Source organism: Muntiacus reevesi, chromosome 2 (genome assembly GCF_963930625.1).
Source record: "Muntiacus reevesi chromosome 2, mMunRee1.1, whole genome shotgun sequence".
Classification (NCBI taxonomy): domain Eukaryota; kingdom Metazoa; phylum Chordata; class Mammalia; order Artiodactyla; family Cervidae; genus Muntiacus; species Muntiacus reevesi.
The window spans coordinates 136,066,202-136,084,636 of NC_089250.1; the positions used below are offsets into that span (position 1 = coordinate 136,066,202).

Below are 18,435 nucleotides of genomic sequence, written 5' to 3' on the forward strand. Positions count from 1 at the left end.
GAGTCTGTAAATTGAACACTGCTATCTTTACTTGTCGTATATCATCTGGAGGCTAAATAGTTCTGACTATTAATAGAAGCAGTGTTTTAGTCTCTCTTCTCAGTTGTCTTTGAAGTACAATGCTTGTATGTCTGGAAATAAATTTATTAAGATTTCTGTATGCTGAATTATCATGGAATGATTGTGACTATTACAGAAAATATATTAGAAATGCTAAGAAAATTTGCAAAGAGCCTATTTAGAATAAAAAATACAGCCTATCTTCTTTGGAGACAGAATCATCAGACCACCAAATCTCTTGTTCTCCCGTAGAAAGAAAAGTAGATTAGAGAGCGCAACAGTGAAATAGTAAAAAGTTCGTTGGACCTGAGGAAGGCCAATCATGCCCTTGGGGAGTGAGAAAGTAATACAACCTAAACTTCTGGTGAGCAAAGACAAATTTGAAGAAGAAACATTTCAGCTAAACTTGAAAAATGACTATTAGGCAGTTGAAGAGTGGTAGTACATATCATTCTAGATGGTAAAAGAAACCGTGTGTCTGATGGCCTTGGGGCAGGAGAGTTTGGCCTGCAGGAAGAAAAACTAATGTGTCTAGGTATAATGAACACAAAGTAAAGTTGGAGAACTTGGGATCATTATAAGAAATTTGGGTTTTCTTTTGGGCACAGTGAACAGTCTCTAAAAGGTTTTAAGCAGAAAAGTAGTGTCATCTGATTTATGGTTTTTGCTGTTCGTTTTTTCCCTAAATCACAGGTAGCTTAGATGGAAAATAATGTAGCCAGGGATTAGAGTAAAAACAGAGAAAGTAGCTCAAAGGCCATTGTTATAGTCCGGGTGAAAATTTGGGCAATTTGGACTTAATAGTGACAGTAGAATTGAGAGGAGAGATACATTTTGAAAGTGGAATCAATAGGACTTACCTGGATAAATGTTCAGCTTTGTAAGACACTTCATGGAAGTCCCTTAAAACCTCCTCCTCCTCCTCCTCCTCACTTGGGCAATGATTTGTGCTTTTGCTGGGATACAAGCAGGATGGCAGAGTCATTATCACTTAAAGATTATTATAATCTCTCTAAGATAGTATTTTATAGTTACAATGAGGATTAAAGTGACAAATTCTTTCATTAGTGAGAGTAGTAGAAGATATTCTTTAAAAACTCTTTTAAAGGGTAAATGGTGAAAATAATTGTGTTTTTGTATAAATTCATTCAGAAGCTTATGTAGTGGACATAAATAAAACTCTCCTTTATGGCCTTGTCTCAGGGAAATCTTCTCCTTTTCATGTGTTACAGGCAGCTGCTCTTTTGCCGTGTAACCTTGGGAAAGTCTTTCCTGCAGTTCAGTGCAATGAAAATGGCGCATTCTCCTCCAGGTCATCACTCAGTCACTGGTCGACCTAGTGTAAATGGCCTAGCATTAGCTGAATATGTTATTTACAGAGGAGAACAGGTAATTCAGTTTTATTTGTTCATTTTCAGCAATACTTTAACCTATTACTAATCTTTTAAATTAACAAGGCAGAGTGCCTTACGAACTGGATTTCTTTTTAACTTTTATTTGTAAATTATTTCACACTTAAAGTTGAAATAATAGTAAAGAGAATTCCTTTAGACCCTTTACCCAGATATTCAAAATGTTAATACTTTAGCATTCTCTCTCCTTTATCATGTTCTCCCTACTATATGTGTGTATCCTCCCCCGCCCCCCCGCCCCCCCCCCCCGAGCTACTTGGAAGTAAGGTATAAGCGTCTTCCTTTACACTTAAATACTTAAGGGTGTATTTCCTAAGTACACCTAAATTTTAAGGACATTGTCTTAAAATTGTAAAATCGGGAAAATATCATTGGTGTAGTAAATCTAACCTACAGACCTTATTCAGATTTTGCCAGCTATTCTGAATGTTTTTTAAGCTTCTGTAAAATATAATTAATTAGAATCCTATATATATTTTAATAGTTAACCTCTCTGTAGCAAAGAAATGTGTAATTCTCTCTTGCTCTTAGTGGCATAGATGCAGTCAGAAGCATCTCTAGAGCAGCATCATGTACTGGGGATATGTATCAGGATAACCTCAGTTCCTAAAGACAAACACATGCTCAGCAGTTATCCTATACCTGCTGATTGAGAATCGGAGGGATTGCAGTCACGTAAGGCTGTTTTGAGAAGAGGCCCTTTGATTATTCTGATCTGCAACACTAATTTAGAGTTTCTTCCCTAAAGATAAGGAATCCTTAGAATAAGTCTCCATTCAAAAAATTTATTTACCAATTTTTGAATTAATCTTTCTCTTCCAGGCTTATCCCGAATATTTAATTACTTACCAGATTGTAAGGCCTGAAGGTATGGTTGATGGGTAAATAGTTGTTTTAGGAAACTAGCACCGCCGAACCTAAAATCATCTAAGCAGCTGGTGGCCTCGTAAGTTTTACTCCCTTGCCGAGAAAAATCATCTTGTCCACAACCCTGTGGCAAAAGGTTAAAAATGTGAAAGGGTTTTACCATTCTGACTTGATAGAGCTTTAATAATGTACAGTGTTTTCTAAATGTTTCCTGTTTTTCAGCACTTTAACAGATGCCATTCCAGGTTAAGCTGGGTTTGTCTGTACTAAATTATAAACAGAGTTAACTTGAATCTTTTATACATTGATTCTAACAGAAACTGTAATTCCCCTCAACAGAACTCATTTTACTAATATAGTACTGTGTTCTTCAAAACACAGCATTTACACTGAATACAGTTTCATTTGTAAAACTGTAAATAAGAGCTTTTGTACTAGCCCAATATTTATTTACATTGCTTTGTAATATAAATCTACTGTTTTAGAATGGCAGCAGTTTACAAATTTTTTTCATATGTACTGCTCATCTGTACTTCATCTTGAATCATCATGATTGAGTGATCTTTGACGTTTGATTCCAGAGGCTGTGTTGAATTGTTAGCAGACACCTTGTCACTTGGGAAAGATTGATCCTTTAGGTTTAATTTGTTGATGGAAACATTTATCTCTCATCGGTAATCTTTCTCATTTAAGAACTTGTTTCATAAATACTCTGGGAGTTTAATTTGTGATAACTTTGTATGTATAACACACATTCCAAAGAGCTCTAACTTTCACAGTCCTGATTATTAAAGACACTTCTTTACAAGCCTCACACTCTGGGTTTCACATTGAAAATTTTTCTCATGTTATTTTGTGAAAATTAGAGCAAGAGCTTCTGTTTTTTAGAGAACAATTATAGTGTTGTTTTCATGGAATGTAAATAGGAAGTTGAATTTCAGATGGTGGGAAGGGTAATCCTGAAATTTTTCGAATCTGTTCTAATTACCTTAAATTTAAAGGGAAAAAAATAGCAGATGGGAGTGGGTGGTTTTTCTCCTGTTCCTTTTCTTTGGCCTTACTTTTTCACGTATAACCAGTTTATACACCATAGGTAAGCTCAACCCAAAACCATGACACGTGGGTGTCCCAGTTCTCTCCTGGCCTGCTGAATAGGCAGGTGCCATGAAATGGGTGCTTCCGCTTCTGGGTTGCCTCATCGTGACATGTTACACCCACTTGGAAATACACTCTGCATCGCCTGGTGACCAGGCTTGTTTGGCAGCTGTGGAGGGGAATACCATCCCATAAAATGCCATTCCTAGTTTTTAAGGTAAAACTACTTTTCCATGAAATATGTTAAAGCATCTTGGTTACAGAGACATGAGTTACAGCTTGGCAATCTGTTGACTCTCGTTCTCTTGGAAGTCAAAGCAAGATTGTTACCCACTTAAACCTCTGTTAATGAGGCTGTTCCTATCCAGTCTCTGTACCAATTCACATTTGTTTTACATTTTATTCAGTCTCTAAATTAACTGGGCCTTTGCAGTAACTTGTACATAAAGTGCTAGAAAATCATGTTTCTTGTCTTGAGTAAGAGTTATTCACAGTAAATGCATATCTGGAGTTGTTTCTATTGATGTAAATTGTGATCATTATTTAAGAGGTCAATTCCTGACCATAAAGTGCTTTTTATACAGCTAATAATTGCAAATATGATCCTAAAGTTGTTTCTTGGAACACAAATGGAGTATGCCAAATTTTATATAATTTTTCAGGTTCTGGAAGCTTCAAGGTTTTATAATTAGAAGATAATGAGATGAATTAGTGGAGTTTATATTTACATACCTTCTCTCTCATCATTTAGCTCATATTGCTCACCATATGAATGAATCTGGAATTGCTTATTATGTAAAATCATTGTGATCTATGAGTTTACGATTTTGCAGCCTGCGTTGTTTCATCGAATTCATTTCTTAATTAGTGTGTTGCTTTTCTACGAATGATTATATTGTGGTTAATATGTTAGCATGGCATATTTCAGATAGCTTTTTGTTAGGAGCTTGGGGGTGTGGGGGGGGACTGGGGATTTCTTTGAAGTTTTTGCATGTAATATCTTCCTTTATGATGATGGAATTGCTTTTTCTTTTGTCTTATGATTTTTTTTAAGAGATTTAACTTTTTGTGTGAGTAGTACTATTGTATCCATCTTGAGTGTCTTACTTGTACTGTATCACATTCCATACCCTCATTTAATTCTTAATAAACTGTTCACTTGTTTTTCTGGGTAGCATGGTAATTACTGGAATAATATAAATGTATTGAATGGTCTTTGGAAAAAATGGATTAAGATTACAATAAACCACAATTGCAGGAAAATAATGTAGTTTTGATTCTAATAGTGATAGAGACTACAGTTTAAAATTTGAAATACTGAACACTGTGACCATACCTCCTCAGATGCTTTAAGATGAAAGTAGCTGTCATATGCTTTTAGACATTTAGTCCATCCAACATAAGTTTTGGCAAACTTTCAAGCTCTTTCCTGGAAAATCTGTCTTTTTGGAGGGGTGGGGGCGGGCACGCTGTACAGCTTGCAGGATTTTAATTCTCCGATCAGGGATTGAACCCAGGCCCTCGGCAATGAGAGAGCAGAGTCCTAACCCCTGGACCACCAGGGAATACCCCCAGGAAATCTCTCTTAACTTATAAAGAGACATAGGAATATATTTTTGTTTTCTGTGTCATATACAAAATTTATGAGTTTACAAACCTTAAAGTTAGTGGTATTTATTACTCTTAAAAGGTTTAGCCTCCAACTAATAAAAATAAATGAAAAGAGAAAAAGAAAAATAAAAAAAAAGAAAAGGTATAGTAAGATATATGTATTTTAGATTTCAGTATGCTAAATGTGTATATGATCACAATAATACACAAACACAAGAGATAATAAGAGAATAGTGATGCAAATAACTCATAAGTCATTTAGCTTTGAAATACTTTTCAGCAACTTTATCTTACTGCTTGAGTTGGGATAAAGTTAATGTGTCCGCTTGCTAGTTCCTAAGCATGTGCGATCCTTTTCTTTGCAGGTTGATGAGGAAAGAAAATTTACAGTAAATTTCCCTAAGCTTTGTGATTAGTGTTTGTGACTGGCCCCTTTCCTACTGTGCTGTCCTATTAGAGGAGTAGAGTAACAGAGGAAGCAAATGGTGGTATACATTCTTCACCAGGAGAACTGTCAGATTTGTATAAAGTTAGCCTTTTCACTATCTACTGAACCTGTACCCACCTCCTCCTCCTCATGCTTTACTAGCTGAGGAAGACTGTGACCTAAAATCTTAATTATCGCTTCTTAGAAGGTTCTTGCTGTCCCCATACAAGCCATCATTGTCAGAAATGTCTTCTCCACTTTTTTTTACCATCCACAATTGTTGTCATCACCATCACAAAAATCTGCACAAAATCCTCCAGATGGTCTCCCAGTACCTTGTAGAGCAGTGCTGTGTGAAAGTGACCTCTAGTTGGGGCTGGCCTGCAGACTGTTTCCAGCCCATGGAGAGATGAAAACAAAAATTGAGAGGAAACTTTTATGGCAGTTTGACATTGATGCAGTGTTTTAAATTTCTTTCTCTTTTTTTCTTTAAGGCCGCACCGTGTGGCATATATTATCTTAGTTCCCTAACCAGTGAATGAACCCATGCCCCCTGCATTGGGAGCACAGAGTCTTAACCACTGGACCAGCAGGGAAGTCCCTTAAATTTCTTTTAAGATTTTGGTCTGCAACAAATTGGAAATTAAGAGGAAAACAGAAACTCTAGTCCCTCACAGATAATTTGAAAGGTAGAAGAAAAATAATGTTTGGTTTACCCCTTAGACCCATCACTTAGCTCATGCTGACACATAATAGTTCCTCAAGTAAGTTTTACTTGAGTGAAAAGAGTTATTAAGTGATTGGGTTCTAGAGTCAGATGAATCTGGATTTGAATTTTAGCCTATCTCATACCAGCTGTACAACCTTGAACAAATTACATAACCTTTATAAGCCTTACAGTACTTACAGATTTGTTGAGGGAACTAAATGATTTTCTGTATGTGCTAATAAGTACTGTAACTGGCAAAAGCTGGTTATTGTAATTATACTATTGTTTGCCTGAATTCCCAGGACCACTGGTTGGGTTTTCTCACTTTTCATGGAGCTACAGAATGTAGAATTTTAAAACAAGCAAAATTGATTAGCCCCTGGTTCAGATGAAAACCTTTTTTTCCACCTTTGTTCAGATGAAACCTTCAGAAGCTCAAAATGTGAGGTATGTATGTCCCTAGGTGGTTGAAGATCTTAGTTTGAAAATGACTCACAAAAGCACACAGACGGTATAGCAGCCTGGTTGAGGAAAGAATACATACCCACAATCTTAACTGCATCATATTGCTACAGCACAGAAGAAAAAGGCTCCACTCAGATGATTAGAAGTCCAAAGCAGTCCATTGTGAGTACAAGTCAGCAGTCAACCATAGAGGTTTAGCACCCCCACAAACTTAATATACGATAACTATGGAGTCAGAATATTTAAAATGATTGGCTGGGAGAGGAAAATATAAAAACCATTAGGAAAGATGACACTGAAAAAAGCCAGAGTAGATTTGAAAAACTAAGTCTTTTGGAACTAAAAAATGTGTGATTAGTGAAAGTAAGAGCTTGGTGAACAGATTAAACCACAAATTGGGCATATTTGAAGAGAAAACTGGTGAACTAGAAGATAAATCAAGACGATAACACCCCCCAAAAGAAAGATGATACCCAGTTATAACAGAGGAAGGGATGGGAAATAGGAAAAAGCTAAGAAGCATGGAGAACAGGATGAGAAGATCCAACATAATAGGGGAGGGAAGAGGTTTGAAGTTTTTTTTTTTTTTTCCAGAATTTTTTAAAGAGATACAGATCTTCAAATTAAAAGACATAACAAATATCTAAAGCGGTGAATAAAAATAAGTCTGGTTCTAGACATACAGTACAATTGCAAAAGATGAGAAAAATCTGAAAGCAACTAAAAAGACATTACCTGCAAAGGAATAATTGCACTGGTAGCAGGCTTTCTCAATGGCAGAATATGGACCAGAAGGAAACAAAATAAGTTACAAGTGATGAAAAGAATGGGTGATAGCCTTGAATTCTATACAGAGATAAGTTAGCATTCAAAAGAGAGGCTGAAAAACACATTTTCAGATTTTGCTGTAAGAACTCAGGGTTGTTGTTCAGGAAAAAAGGCAGTTGAATCCAGAAAGGAAGGAATGGACTGCAAGAAGCATGGTGAATAAGGAAATTGGTAAACAGACTGAAATTACACTCATGTAAAACGAGAAGAACTTTATTAACTGATACGGAATAATCTTCAAGATAGAATAAATGAAAAAGCAAGAAGTTGGCAACTGTGTTTGATTTGTTACTCTCATTTGTATAAAATAGGAAAAAGTACAATATACATTAGCTGCTTTATTCATAAAATGCCTGCAGGCTACACACACACTATTGGGAGGACACCTGGGTACCAGGGGGCAGTTTGTTAAAAAGACTTTTTACTGTATATTCTTCTATTCCTTTTGAGTTTTCTAGCAGGACTATAATCACTTAAAGTAGAAATAGAACTGGAAAGGTGGGGGAAGAAAGGTAAAAGAACACTCCAACAAAAATGGGGATCTTGAGTGACATGCTTTTTTCTCTCCCAAAACTTGTGAAAGAATTTAGAGTGAGTAAGAAATAATCTGTAAAGTGCTAAGAGTAGACAGGACATTCCTGAAGAGTAATAAAAACCAGGAGGACCAGACGTCAAGAACAGCATTGAGGCTGTAGTCATTAAGTATAATGGTGCAGGGACATACTCATCTAACCAGCTGAATGGAGAGTAAATGGGATTTTTACATACACCAGAGGTAGCATTACAGATCATGTGGGAAGAAGGAGCTGTTCAGTAAATTGTTATGAAACAACTGGTTATACATATGGGGAAAAATGTATATCTAGATGCATACACAAAATCAATTCCAGATGGATTTTATATAGGGCTTGATACGAAAATTGAAGTATTTTAAATGTTAAGAAAATATAGAAGACTTCCTGATTGGGGATAACAAAGAGCTTTTAACTGAGCTTCAAAGAACATTTTATCCCAAAAGATTATAAGTGTGACTATATTAAGAACATCCTTGTTCATCAAACGATTTCTGTAAAGAAAGTAAGGAGGCGGGTCACAAAGTGGGAGAAAATATTTGCAATACATTTAAAGGGCAAAGGATTCATATCCAGAATATATTAAACTACGAAAAAAGTGAGTTAAGAAAAAACCACAGGCATTTCTCAAAATGGGAGACCCTAGTGGTGACTGAGCAGTCCAAAAAATGCTTAGACATGTTGGCAATAGCGGAAATTCAAATTAGGTAACGTGTAACACCATTTTACACCTGCTGAAATTGATAAAAATTAAAAATTTGACAATGCAAGTATTAGAGGATGTGGATCTCTCACTGCTGTGGGTCTGAGTCTTATGAAAAACAATTTGACATTACCAATAAAATGAAGGAGTCTACTTCTGGGTATATAAAGAAGAAACAATAAAATAATGTTATGTAGGAATAAAATAAGACTAGCACAAATAGAATGCTATCTGCCATTCCTGGGCAGAAAAGTTTAGTATTACAATGATTTTGGTTCTCCTTAAATAAGTATATACATTTGCCATGACCTAATAACTTTGGATTTACATATACAAATTACTATATATAAAATAGATAATAATAAGAACCTACTATATAACACCGGGACCTCTATTCAGTACTCTGTAATGACCTATATGGACATGGAATCACAAAAAGAATGGATACCAATGCCAATATTCTTGGGCCTCCTTTGTGTGACTCAGCTGATAAAGAATCCACCTGCAATGCAGGAGACCTGGGTTTGATCCCTGGGTTGGGAAGATCCCCTGGAGAAAGGAAAAGCTACCCACTCCAGTATTCTGGCCTGGAGAATTCCACGGTTTACAGTCCATGGGATTGCAGAGTCAGACACAACTGAGTGACTTTCACTTTCACTTCACATATGTGTGTAACTGATTAACTGTGCTGTACCCCAGAAACTAACACATGGTAAATCAACTAGACTCCAAGATGAATTTAAAAAATAACATACCCCTTTTAAGGGAAAGGGTGGGAAACTATGCACACGGATCCTAAAGCTACCATGGGAAAGGAAATGTACAAGGATTCTTATGAAAAGTTGCTGAGAAGATTTCTGAAAGGCTGCTAGCCATATCACTTATTTAAAATATTTTAAAACTATTATTGAAATAGTAATACTAGCACATAAACTAGTCACTGAAATGAAATAGAGAATCCAGAAATGGTCTGAAATCTACAGTATATGGTAAAGGTAGGATATTGTGAAATTATGGCAAAGAATTGTCTTGGCAACAAGCAAGGAGCCATCTGGACAGAATAAAGTTGGACCCTTGTTTCTTACATCAAAATAAACTTCAGTTGAGTCAAGTATATAATGATAGAAAAATGAAACTACAAAATTACAAGAAGAAAAACATAAGACAGTGTTGGTATAGTAATGCCTTTCAGTTATAACAAAATCCAGAAGTTCTGGAGAGAGAGATTAAGTCCAACTTCACAAAAGTTTTGTCTGCAAACAAGATAAATGGCAAACTGTAAGAAATGTTTACAACATACAAGGAAGTTTCTTATTTATGTTAAATGTTTCAAAATCAGGAATCAACAACAACTCAGTAGAAAATGAACAGTATGCAGAAAATTAAAACAGCATTTACAGAAGAGAAATGCAGCTTAACTATATACTGTGATACCAATTTTTCACCTCTCCTACTAGTAAACAGGAAGGAATATTAAAAATATTTAACACTGAGGCACTGGCTAGTCAACAGACTGAAAATTGCTGCTTCTGCCTGGTGTTAGTCCTTCAGTTGCTGGATTTGGGGAAGTTGTGGAGGAACTAGAGCCTGTGAGAAAAAGAGCACTCGGGATTCGGCCAACAGCTAGGTACCAGTGGGTACAGAAGGATGCTGATAGCGACTAGTAGAGTTCCACTGGTGGAGGAGAAAACGTCTCTTCATTGAGAAACATCTGAAAGGAAAACTGAGCAATACTTGTCCAAATTTTCAGTGGGTATACCCTTTGAGTAACAGGACCTGTGATAAGAAAATACATTATGGCATTACTGGAAAGACAACGTTATAAATAGCACATGTCTCCATCAGTAGGGGACTGGTTAAATTACAGTGCATCCGTATACTAGAATGTCTGGAATCATGAAGCGAATGAGTCAGCCCTCCATGTACTGATCAAGATAGATTATGGAGTGGAAAAAAGAAAAGATTCAGAACTATGTAGATAGTAAGTTACTGAGTAAAACATAGAGAAGAAATAGTAACACAAAAGCATATTTGTGCTGAGGAAGAGATCTGGGTGGCAGGAGATTTAGGGGTAGGATGAGAGGGAACTTTCCATCTTGTATTTTAGAATTTTGTACTTTGTGCTCTCATTTAAAAATTTTGTTTAAAGATGAGATTTGAGTTAAGTAATATCTAAGTGGTTGGTTTTTTTTTTAAGCTGTAGAAGTCTGCAAGCATGTGACCGAAACATAACTAGGAAATCCCCCCAAGACGGGATGAACTGGGGGATTGGGATTGACATATATACACTACTATGTATAAGACAGACAACCAATGAGAACCTGCAGTATAGCACAGGGAACTCAGTGCTCTGCAGTGACCTAAATGGAAAGGAAAGCCGAGGAAGAGGGGCTATGTGAATACGTGTAACTGATGCACTTTTCTGTACAACAGAAGCTAACACCACATTGTAAAGCAACCATACTCCAATAAAAATTGATTAAAAAAAAAAAAAAACCCTCAGACCTGCTATGCCATCAGTCTTCATAGTGAAAGTCCTCTCCATTCTTCTAAGTCAAACGCCTTCTTCCCCTCACTGCCTACTTCAACTCAGTTGGCCTCCCTGCTTTTCAGCCTTGTCCGCTACCAACCTCTTCCTAACCCCACCCCCACATCTCTCAGTCTTTCTTCCAGTTCAGAAGCCACAGTGATCCTGTTAAAGCATAAGTCAACTCTGTCACAGAACTGTGCAGCGCCTCCCTGTTTCACATGGAGTAGAAAGCTGAAGTCCTTAAAATGCCCAGCCCGACCGTTCGCGACCTGCTGCTGCACCCCTGTGATGCTGGTTCCCACTCTGTTCCTGGCCACTCCAGCTTTCTTAGCGTGGGTGTCCCCACCCTCAGGCACTTGGCAGGGGCTATTCTGCAGCTCAAATGCTCTTCCCCAGCATTCTCCGTGATTCATTTCCCCTATTTCCTGGTGGTTCAGATATCACCTTCTCAGGACGTTTCTCCAGAACCACCTTATTTGCAGTGCCACTACATACTCCCCCTTCTCCCCCAACTCACTCCACATCCTCCGTACCCTGCTCTAGTTTTCCCTATTAAGCTAAGACATTCTAGACTATGTAATTAACATTTATTCCTGGTCTCCCCACACTGAAAAGTAGACTTCACTAGGGTGGATTCCATCGATGTAGCGCCAGTACCGCAAACAGTCCCTGGCACATAGATGTGCTCAATAAACAGTTGTTAAGTGAGTCGATTGGCTTATATGATCTACACTTGTTCTTTTAAGTCTGTATTGTGTGTGCGTTAGTTGCTCAGTCATGTCTGACTCTATGTGACCTTATGGACTGTAGGCTGCCAGGCTCCTCTGTCCATGGGATTCTCCAGGCAAGAATACTGGAATGGGGACATCAGTGGTTAAGGTTTTGCCTTCAATGCAGCAGCTGAGGTTTTGATCCCTGATGGGGGAGCTAAGATCCCACATGCTTTGGGGCCAAAAAAATGAAACATTAAAAAAAAAAAAAGTTGTAACAAATTCAGCAGACTATTTTAAAAAAAGAATACTAGAGTGAGTTGCATGGAGAAGGAAATGGCAACCCACTCCAGTACTCTTGCCTGGAAAATCCCATGGACGGAGGAGCCTGGTAGGCTACAGTCCATGGGGTCGCGAAGGGTCGGACACAACTGAGTGACTTCACTTTCACTTTTCACTTTCATGCATTGGAGAAGGAAATGGCAACCCACTCCAGTGTTCTCGCCTGGAGAATCCCAGGGATGGGGGAGCCTGGTGGTCTATCGTCTACGGGGTTGCACAGAGTCAGACACGACTAAAGTGACTTAGCAGCAGAGTGAGTTGCCATTCCCTCCTCAAGCCTACTCACCATTATATGAGGGGCTTCCCAGGTGGCGCTAGTGGTAAAAAACCCATTTGCCAATGCAGGTTCAATCCCTCAGTCAAGAATATCTGGAGGAGGGCATGGCAACCCACTCCAGTATTCTTGCCTAGAGAATTCCATGGACAGAGGAGCCTGGCATACTAGTCTATAGGGCCACACAGAGTCAGACCCATCTGAAGTGGCTTAGCACGCACCATTATATGAAGAAATGGCTAGTAGTGGCATTACCACCAGCAACAATAACAAGTTATTTATCAAATCCATTACTGACAACACCAATAATCATAGTTATCATTTTTTAAATTTACCACCTGTAATACCAAAAAATCACAGTTGTCAACTCACTATCAGTTCTATCAGTAACCACAATTACCATGTATTAAATATCTGCATCATAAACCAGATAATCCCACATGAAGGAAACTGGAGCTCCAGAGTTAAACTTGCCCAAAACCATGGCTGGTACCTTTTTTCCAATTTCCTTTTGCCTGTTTCCTGCAGCTTTCCAAAGATGCTGTGCTCTTGGCAGCCAGTAAATCAGCCCAGGGGAGACAGGAGTTTCTCATCTAGGTTCTGGAAATACATCACTGGTTGCCTCTACCCTGTGGAGATGCAGAGTGGGTAGGTCTTTGCTGGTACTTTGTAAGTTTCAGGGGGATTAACTGCTGTGTGTCTCTCCTGGAGGCAGCTCTCCTCCTCACCCTAGTTGATGTGAAGAATCTGTCAGAGGAGCTTTATGACGCTGAAGACTGAAAACTGCACCAGCATGCCTTCAAAGAGGCTTGGACCTAGAAGGAAGTTGAAATTTTAACTGCCTGCCTCATTGCCTCCCCTCTTGAAACAGATACTGGAAAGGATGTTTTTACTTAGAATTTCAAATCAGCCCAATTGTGAACTGACCAGTTGGAGGAACAGATGGATTCCGGATGAAGCTGTTATCTGGAGGTTGAAACTGACTTGTTAGTTTCTTCCCTACCTTTGTTAATAGAAAATAGTGGGGGGCTTTTCTGGGGCAGTGTTCTGTCCTAGAAAGAGGAGAATGTTACTGTTCTGACCACTAAATAATGGGAGAATGAATCTAGACAGAGACGACCTGCCTGAAGTTTAGTAGATTTCAATATAAAAAGGCTAGCAGATTCCCTGGTAGCGAGAAATTAGTTTGTGTTTACTGACAGGGATTAAATAAACTAATCTGACAGGAGTCTGCAGGCAGTTGTTTGGGAACAAGATAGATCCATCTGTGTGCAAAGAATAGTGAGTGAATGAGGATCATGACTCAGTGGGCAGGTGGGGCGTGGGGGAGACCACCAGTCCAGATAATCAGAAGTGCACATTTCCCACAGTTTTGTTCCTTTGTATCAAAACGTGAGACAGCTACTTTCTAGTCCCCCACACACAAAGCTCTTTATTGGACTTTATGGAGGCACGGTCTGGGCTGTTTTACTCCAACTGCCAACCTTAGATGGCGTTTTGCTTGATGGCATCTGGCAGCTCAGCTTTGCCCCCAAGTAGATTTATGAGCTGTGAAACATGGTCAAATTAACACCCTAAGCATTCCTGATAGGATTAGAAGGTCAGAGACATGCCAGCATTTGCATACCTCCTCCCAGCCCTCCGGGGTGGGGTTCGGAAAGGGGAGTAGGAGGTGATACCCACAGCCCTCTCTCAGCTGGCAATACAAAGGATCATCGGGAGATTCTAGATGCTACTATTTGGCATTTAATGTGTTGTAATGGCAATATCTCTTTGATCAAGAGGTTGAGCTCTTTCAGGGCTGGATACCCATCCATGACTCCCTCTGGAGAGAAAGAGCCAGTATTATCTGGAGGTGGGGGTGAGGGGGATTGACTCCCCCAATCTTCCTGACCAGTACTGGGGGTAGACCTTAAAACATTTCAGTAATTTTAATTACTAATTGTTTTGCTTGTAACAGTAAAGCACATTCACTGTAGAAAACTTGGGAAAGGCTGAAAGATACAGCTGAGATACAGCTAAAAATTATTTGTCATCCTATTGCTTATAAACAGCTTGCCACTAAACATTTTAGTGTATCTGTTTACAATCTGTTTTCTCTGCATATAGACAGGTAACTTGTTGGTTTTAACAAAGCCAGATCATATTATTTAACCTGAATCTTTTAACATTATAGCCAAAGTATAACTCCTCTTGGAAAAGCTTTCTAATGACTGCATCCTGTCCCATCATATAAAGTATCTCCACTTAGGTTGTATTACCCAAAGTAGTATGTTTTACTTGAGGCGACAGTGTGCACAGACAAGTGTGTGACACACAAACAAGATGAGTATCAAGATTTTCCCCCATGAATTCACATTACCTGACACTATAATATACTACAAGGCTATAATTAAAATACGCGCTATTATTATAAGAGATGGTTAACGTTATTGAAAGAATGAAAATGGTATTTCCAATCAATAGGGAAAGAATGAATTATATCTTCCTAGTAGAAGAAGTTAACTATTTAAGGAAAAATTAAGTTAGATATTTTACATCATAGTCTAAAATAAATTCCATGTGAATCTAAATAGAACTAAAAGGTGATAAAGGTGAATTATATAATCTCAAGACAAACGTAAAAGCAAAAGTTGTAAATCAGAAGACACGTGATTACATTTAAATTTTTAAATTTTATATGTAAAAAATAGATATAGATAAAATATAGACAAAATACAAATATGATGGGAAACATTCACTAGAATTAATAAAATGAATGGAAATTAAAATAACTTCATAGCAGTTTTATCTATCAGATTGTCAACTTTTGTTTTTAAGAATGATGCTCTGTGGTGGAGGAGCTAAAAATAGGTATTCTTGTGGACTGCAGATGGGAGTGTGCATTGGTACAACCTCTCTGGAGATTTATTTGTAGATCTGTGAATCATAAAACAGCATTTTCCAGCCTTTTCAGAGATTAAAAGAAATAATAAATGCCACTAATTGTGTGGTGTTACATAATAGGCTTTTTACCAAAATAACCATTAATTTTCATAGCAAACTTTGAGTTTTTATCTATAATGATCCCAAGTGCTCAGGGCTCGTGCACTGGGAAGACCCAGAGAGATGGGATGGGGAGGGAGGTGGGAGGGGGGTTCAGGATGGGGAACACATGTAAATCCATGGCTGATTCATGTCAATGTATGGCAAAAGCCACTACAATATTGTAAAGTAATTAGCCTCCAACTAATAAAAATAAATGAAAAAATATATATATATATATAAATGAGGAAAGTGGGAGTTAAATATTTGTCAGCTGTATGTATTTTATTGTTCTGATGCTAGTTCCCATGTGTTATTTTTTTCTTTTTACCTGATTAGACCCCAATACAGATAATAAAAGCATTAGCCCACATTCCCCCAAATAAAGTTTAAAGGCAAATCCTCGTTCACAATTCTTCATTTGCCTTCTGAAGTCTTCAGAGCTGCCCACTGGAGAGAGTGTGCGAGGAGTGATACTCTGCACTGTGAGACCCACCGAGTACAGTCATCATCGCAGCACCACATACCCACTCAGGCCCCAGTCATAGAGACAGGAATAGAAGGTTATCTGTGTAGTTGAAATTCCACAGGAGCCCTCTAAGGAATGGATGGAAGGCAAGAAATGCTACGAGAGTACCCTGTGAGGTAAGAAGCTTGGAGAATACTTCTTGATTCCCCAGGACTGCCACCAAGATATTTCATCCCATCTCATGGATAAGCCCTGATCTAATGTGCATCCAGAGTTGATAGCCGCATTGTTTGATCCCTTGTTCAACTGTCTTTCCAAATTGGCTACCAACTTCATATAGACAGGAACCACATCAGTGTTATTCATGACTGTTTTCCATCATCCTGCCCAATGCCATGGACATATGTTTGAGATGAGTGCAGTGATATCCCTGGGAGTTCATTGATTCAAGGCCTGAGTGGATTTTTGGGGGGATGCTGAAGGCTCTGAGACCCAGTACAGTTCAGTCGCTCAGTCATGTTCGACTCTGTGACTCCATGGACTGCAGTACACCAGGCCTCCCTGTCCATCACGATCTCCTGGAGCTCACTCAGACTCATGTCCATCAAGTCCGTGGTGCCATCCCACCATCGCATCCTCTGTTGTCTCCTCCTCCTGTCTTCAGTCTTACCCAGCATCAGGGTCTTTTCCAGTGAGTCAGTTCTTTGTATCAGGTGGCCAAAGTGTTGGAGTTTCAGTTTCAGCATCAGTCCCTCCAATGAATGTTCAGGACTGATTTCCTTTAGGATTCACTGATTCCTTTAGGATCATTTATCTTGAAGTCCAAGGGACTCTCGAGAGTCTTCTCCAACATCACAGTTCAAAACCATCAGTTCTTTGGCGTTCCGCTTTCTTTATGGTGCAACTCTCACATCCATACATGACTACAGGAAAACCATAGCTTTGACCAGACAGACAGTTTGAGCCAAGTTTGGAGGTACCTGGAGGAAGCAGGCGAAGATATCACATGATAGGTGACCAGGGTATCTGGACATTTTAACAAGGATTAGGGGTAGGCTCCGGAGAAGGCAATGGAAACCCACTCCAGTACTCTTGCCTGGAAAATCCTATGGATGGAGGAGCCTGGTAGACTGCTGTCCATGGGGTCTCTAGGAGTCGGACACGACTGAGCAACTTCACTTTCACTTTTTACTTTCATGCACTGGAGAGGGAAATGGCACACTCCAGTGTTCTTGCCTGGAGAATCCCAGGGACGGAGGAGCCTGGTGGGCTGCTGTCTATGGGGTCGCACAGAGTCAGACACGACTGAAGTGACTTAGCAGCAGCAGCAGGGGCAAGCTCAGTTGGAGAAGACTGATTCAGTGTGAAAGGCAATGATTTATCCCTTGAAGGACCTGGGATGTCATCTGTATGAGGGAAGTGGGGTGTGGGGCCAGTTAAGAGTTTGCAATTGAGAAAGAAGCTGGCCAAGCCTAGGGAGCTGTTGAGACACCCATGTATAGAGCTGTGCTTATGCTTTCCTATAATTCCAAGCACGAAACTGTGCTATAAATCAGAGCTCTGGGGGCTCCAGCAGTCGGGGGAAGGCCCAGGGAAGATTGATGAGAATTGAGTAAGGGCGGTAGGTAGGAGAAAGGGGGATAAATAGCATGGGACAGTTCTGAAGACTAGGATGCTAGAGGAAAGAGATGCTGCCTTGGATTTTCTGCAAATCACTGTCTGAAAGGATGAAGGGAGGCCCAAGGGCTGGCTTCTTTAAAAGAGTTGTTCTGGCCCGGAACCAAAACCATAATGGCCATGCTGGGATAAAGGATGGGGGAAGCCAAGGAGTAATTTTTATAGGTTCATTCATTTTAAAACACGAACTGTTTAATTTGTGGTGCAAGGCTAAGGAAACACTAGATCCAAGAGCTCACAGGAACTGCGAACCACAGTGTAACCCTCCTGGATCTTGTCTGGGCGACAAGCTACCAAAAGTGCTTCTTATTAGAAACACCGGGGCAATGTGCAGGTTAAAAATCTGGGGCAGTGCTGCCCCAGATGGCGACTTTGGAAAGATCCAAGTGAGGTCTAAAAATCCATATTTTTCATGAGGTCTGAGGGTGGTTTAAAAAGAGCTACTGATGTTGAGCCTGATACTCAGTACTAATGGTACTGAAGAAATACAGTGAGTAGAAAGAGCACTGTGAGTCAGACAGGTCCAGGGGCAGCTGTTCCCTACAGGGCACTCACCCTAAGCCTTAGTTTCTCACAATGTTAATTGTGGGCGGCAGGGGAGAGGGGGGCGGAAGATCATGCATGCCCTGCCAACCTCACAGGGTGGCTGTGAGGCTCAGA

The 18,435-nt window shown here is 39.3% G+C and overlaps 1 protein-coding gene across 1 annotated transcript in view; it reads left to right on the top strand.

The window, feature by feature from the left end:
* TNKS2 (tankyrase 2) overlaps positions 1-4,598 on the top strand; it is a 63,507-nt gene extending 58,909 nt beyond the window's left edge. Inside the window, exons 26-27 of the mRNA XM_065922907.1 lie at positions 1,293-1,449; positions 2,295-4,598. Of these exons, the coding sequence (XP_065778979.1) occupies positions 1,293-1,449; positions 2,295-2,357 (220 nt within the window). The 3' untranslated portion in view covers positions 2,358-4,598. The remainder of the gene's footprint in view (positions 1-1,292; positions 1,450-2,294) is intronic.
* Positions 4,599-18,435: the final 13,837 nt, after the last annotated feature.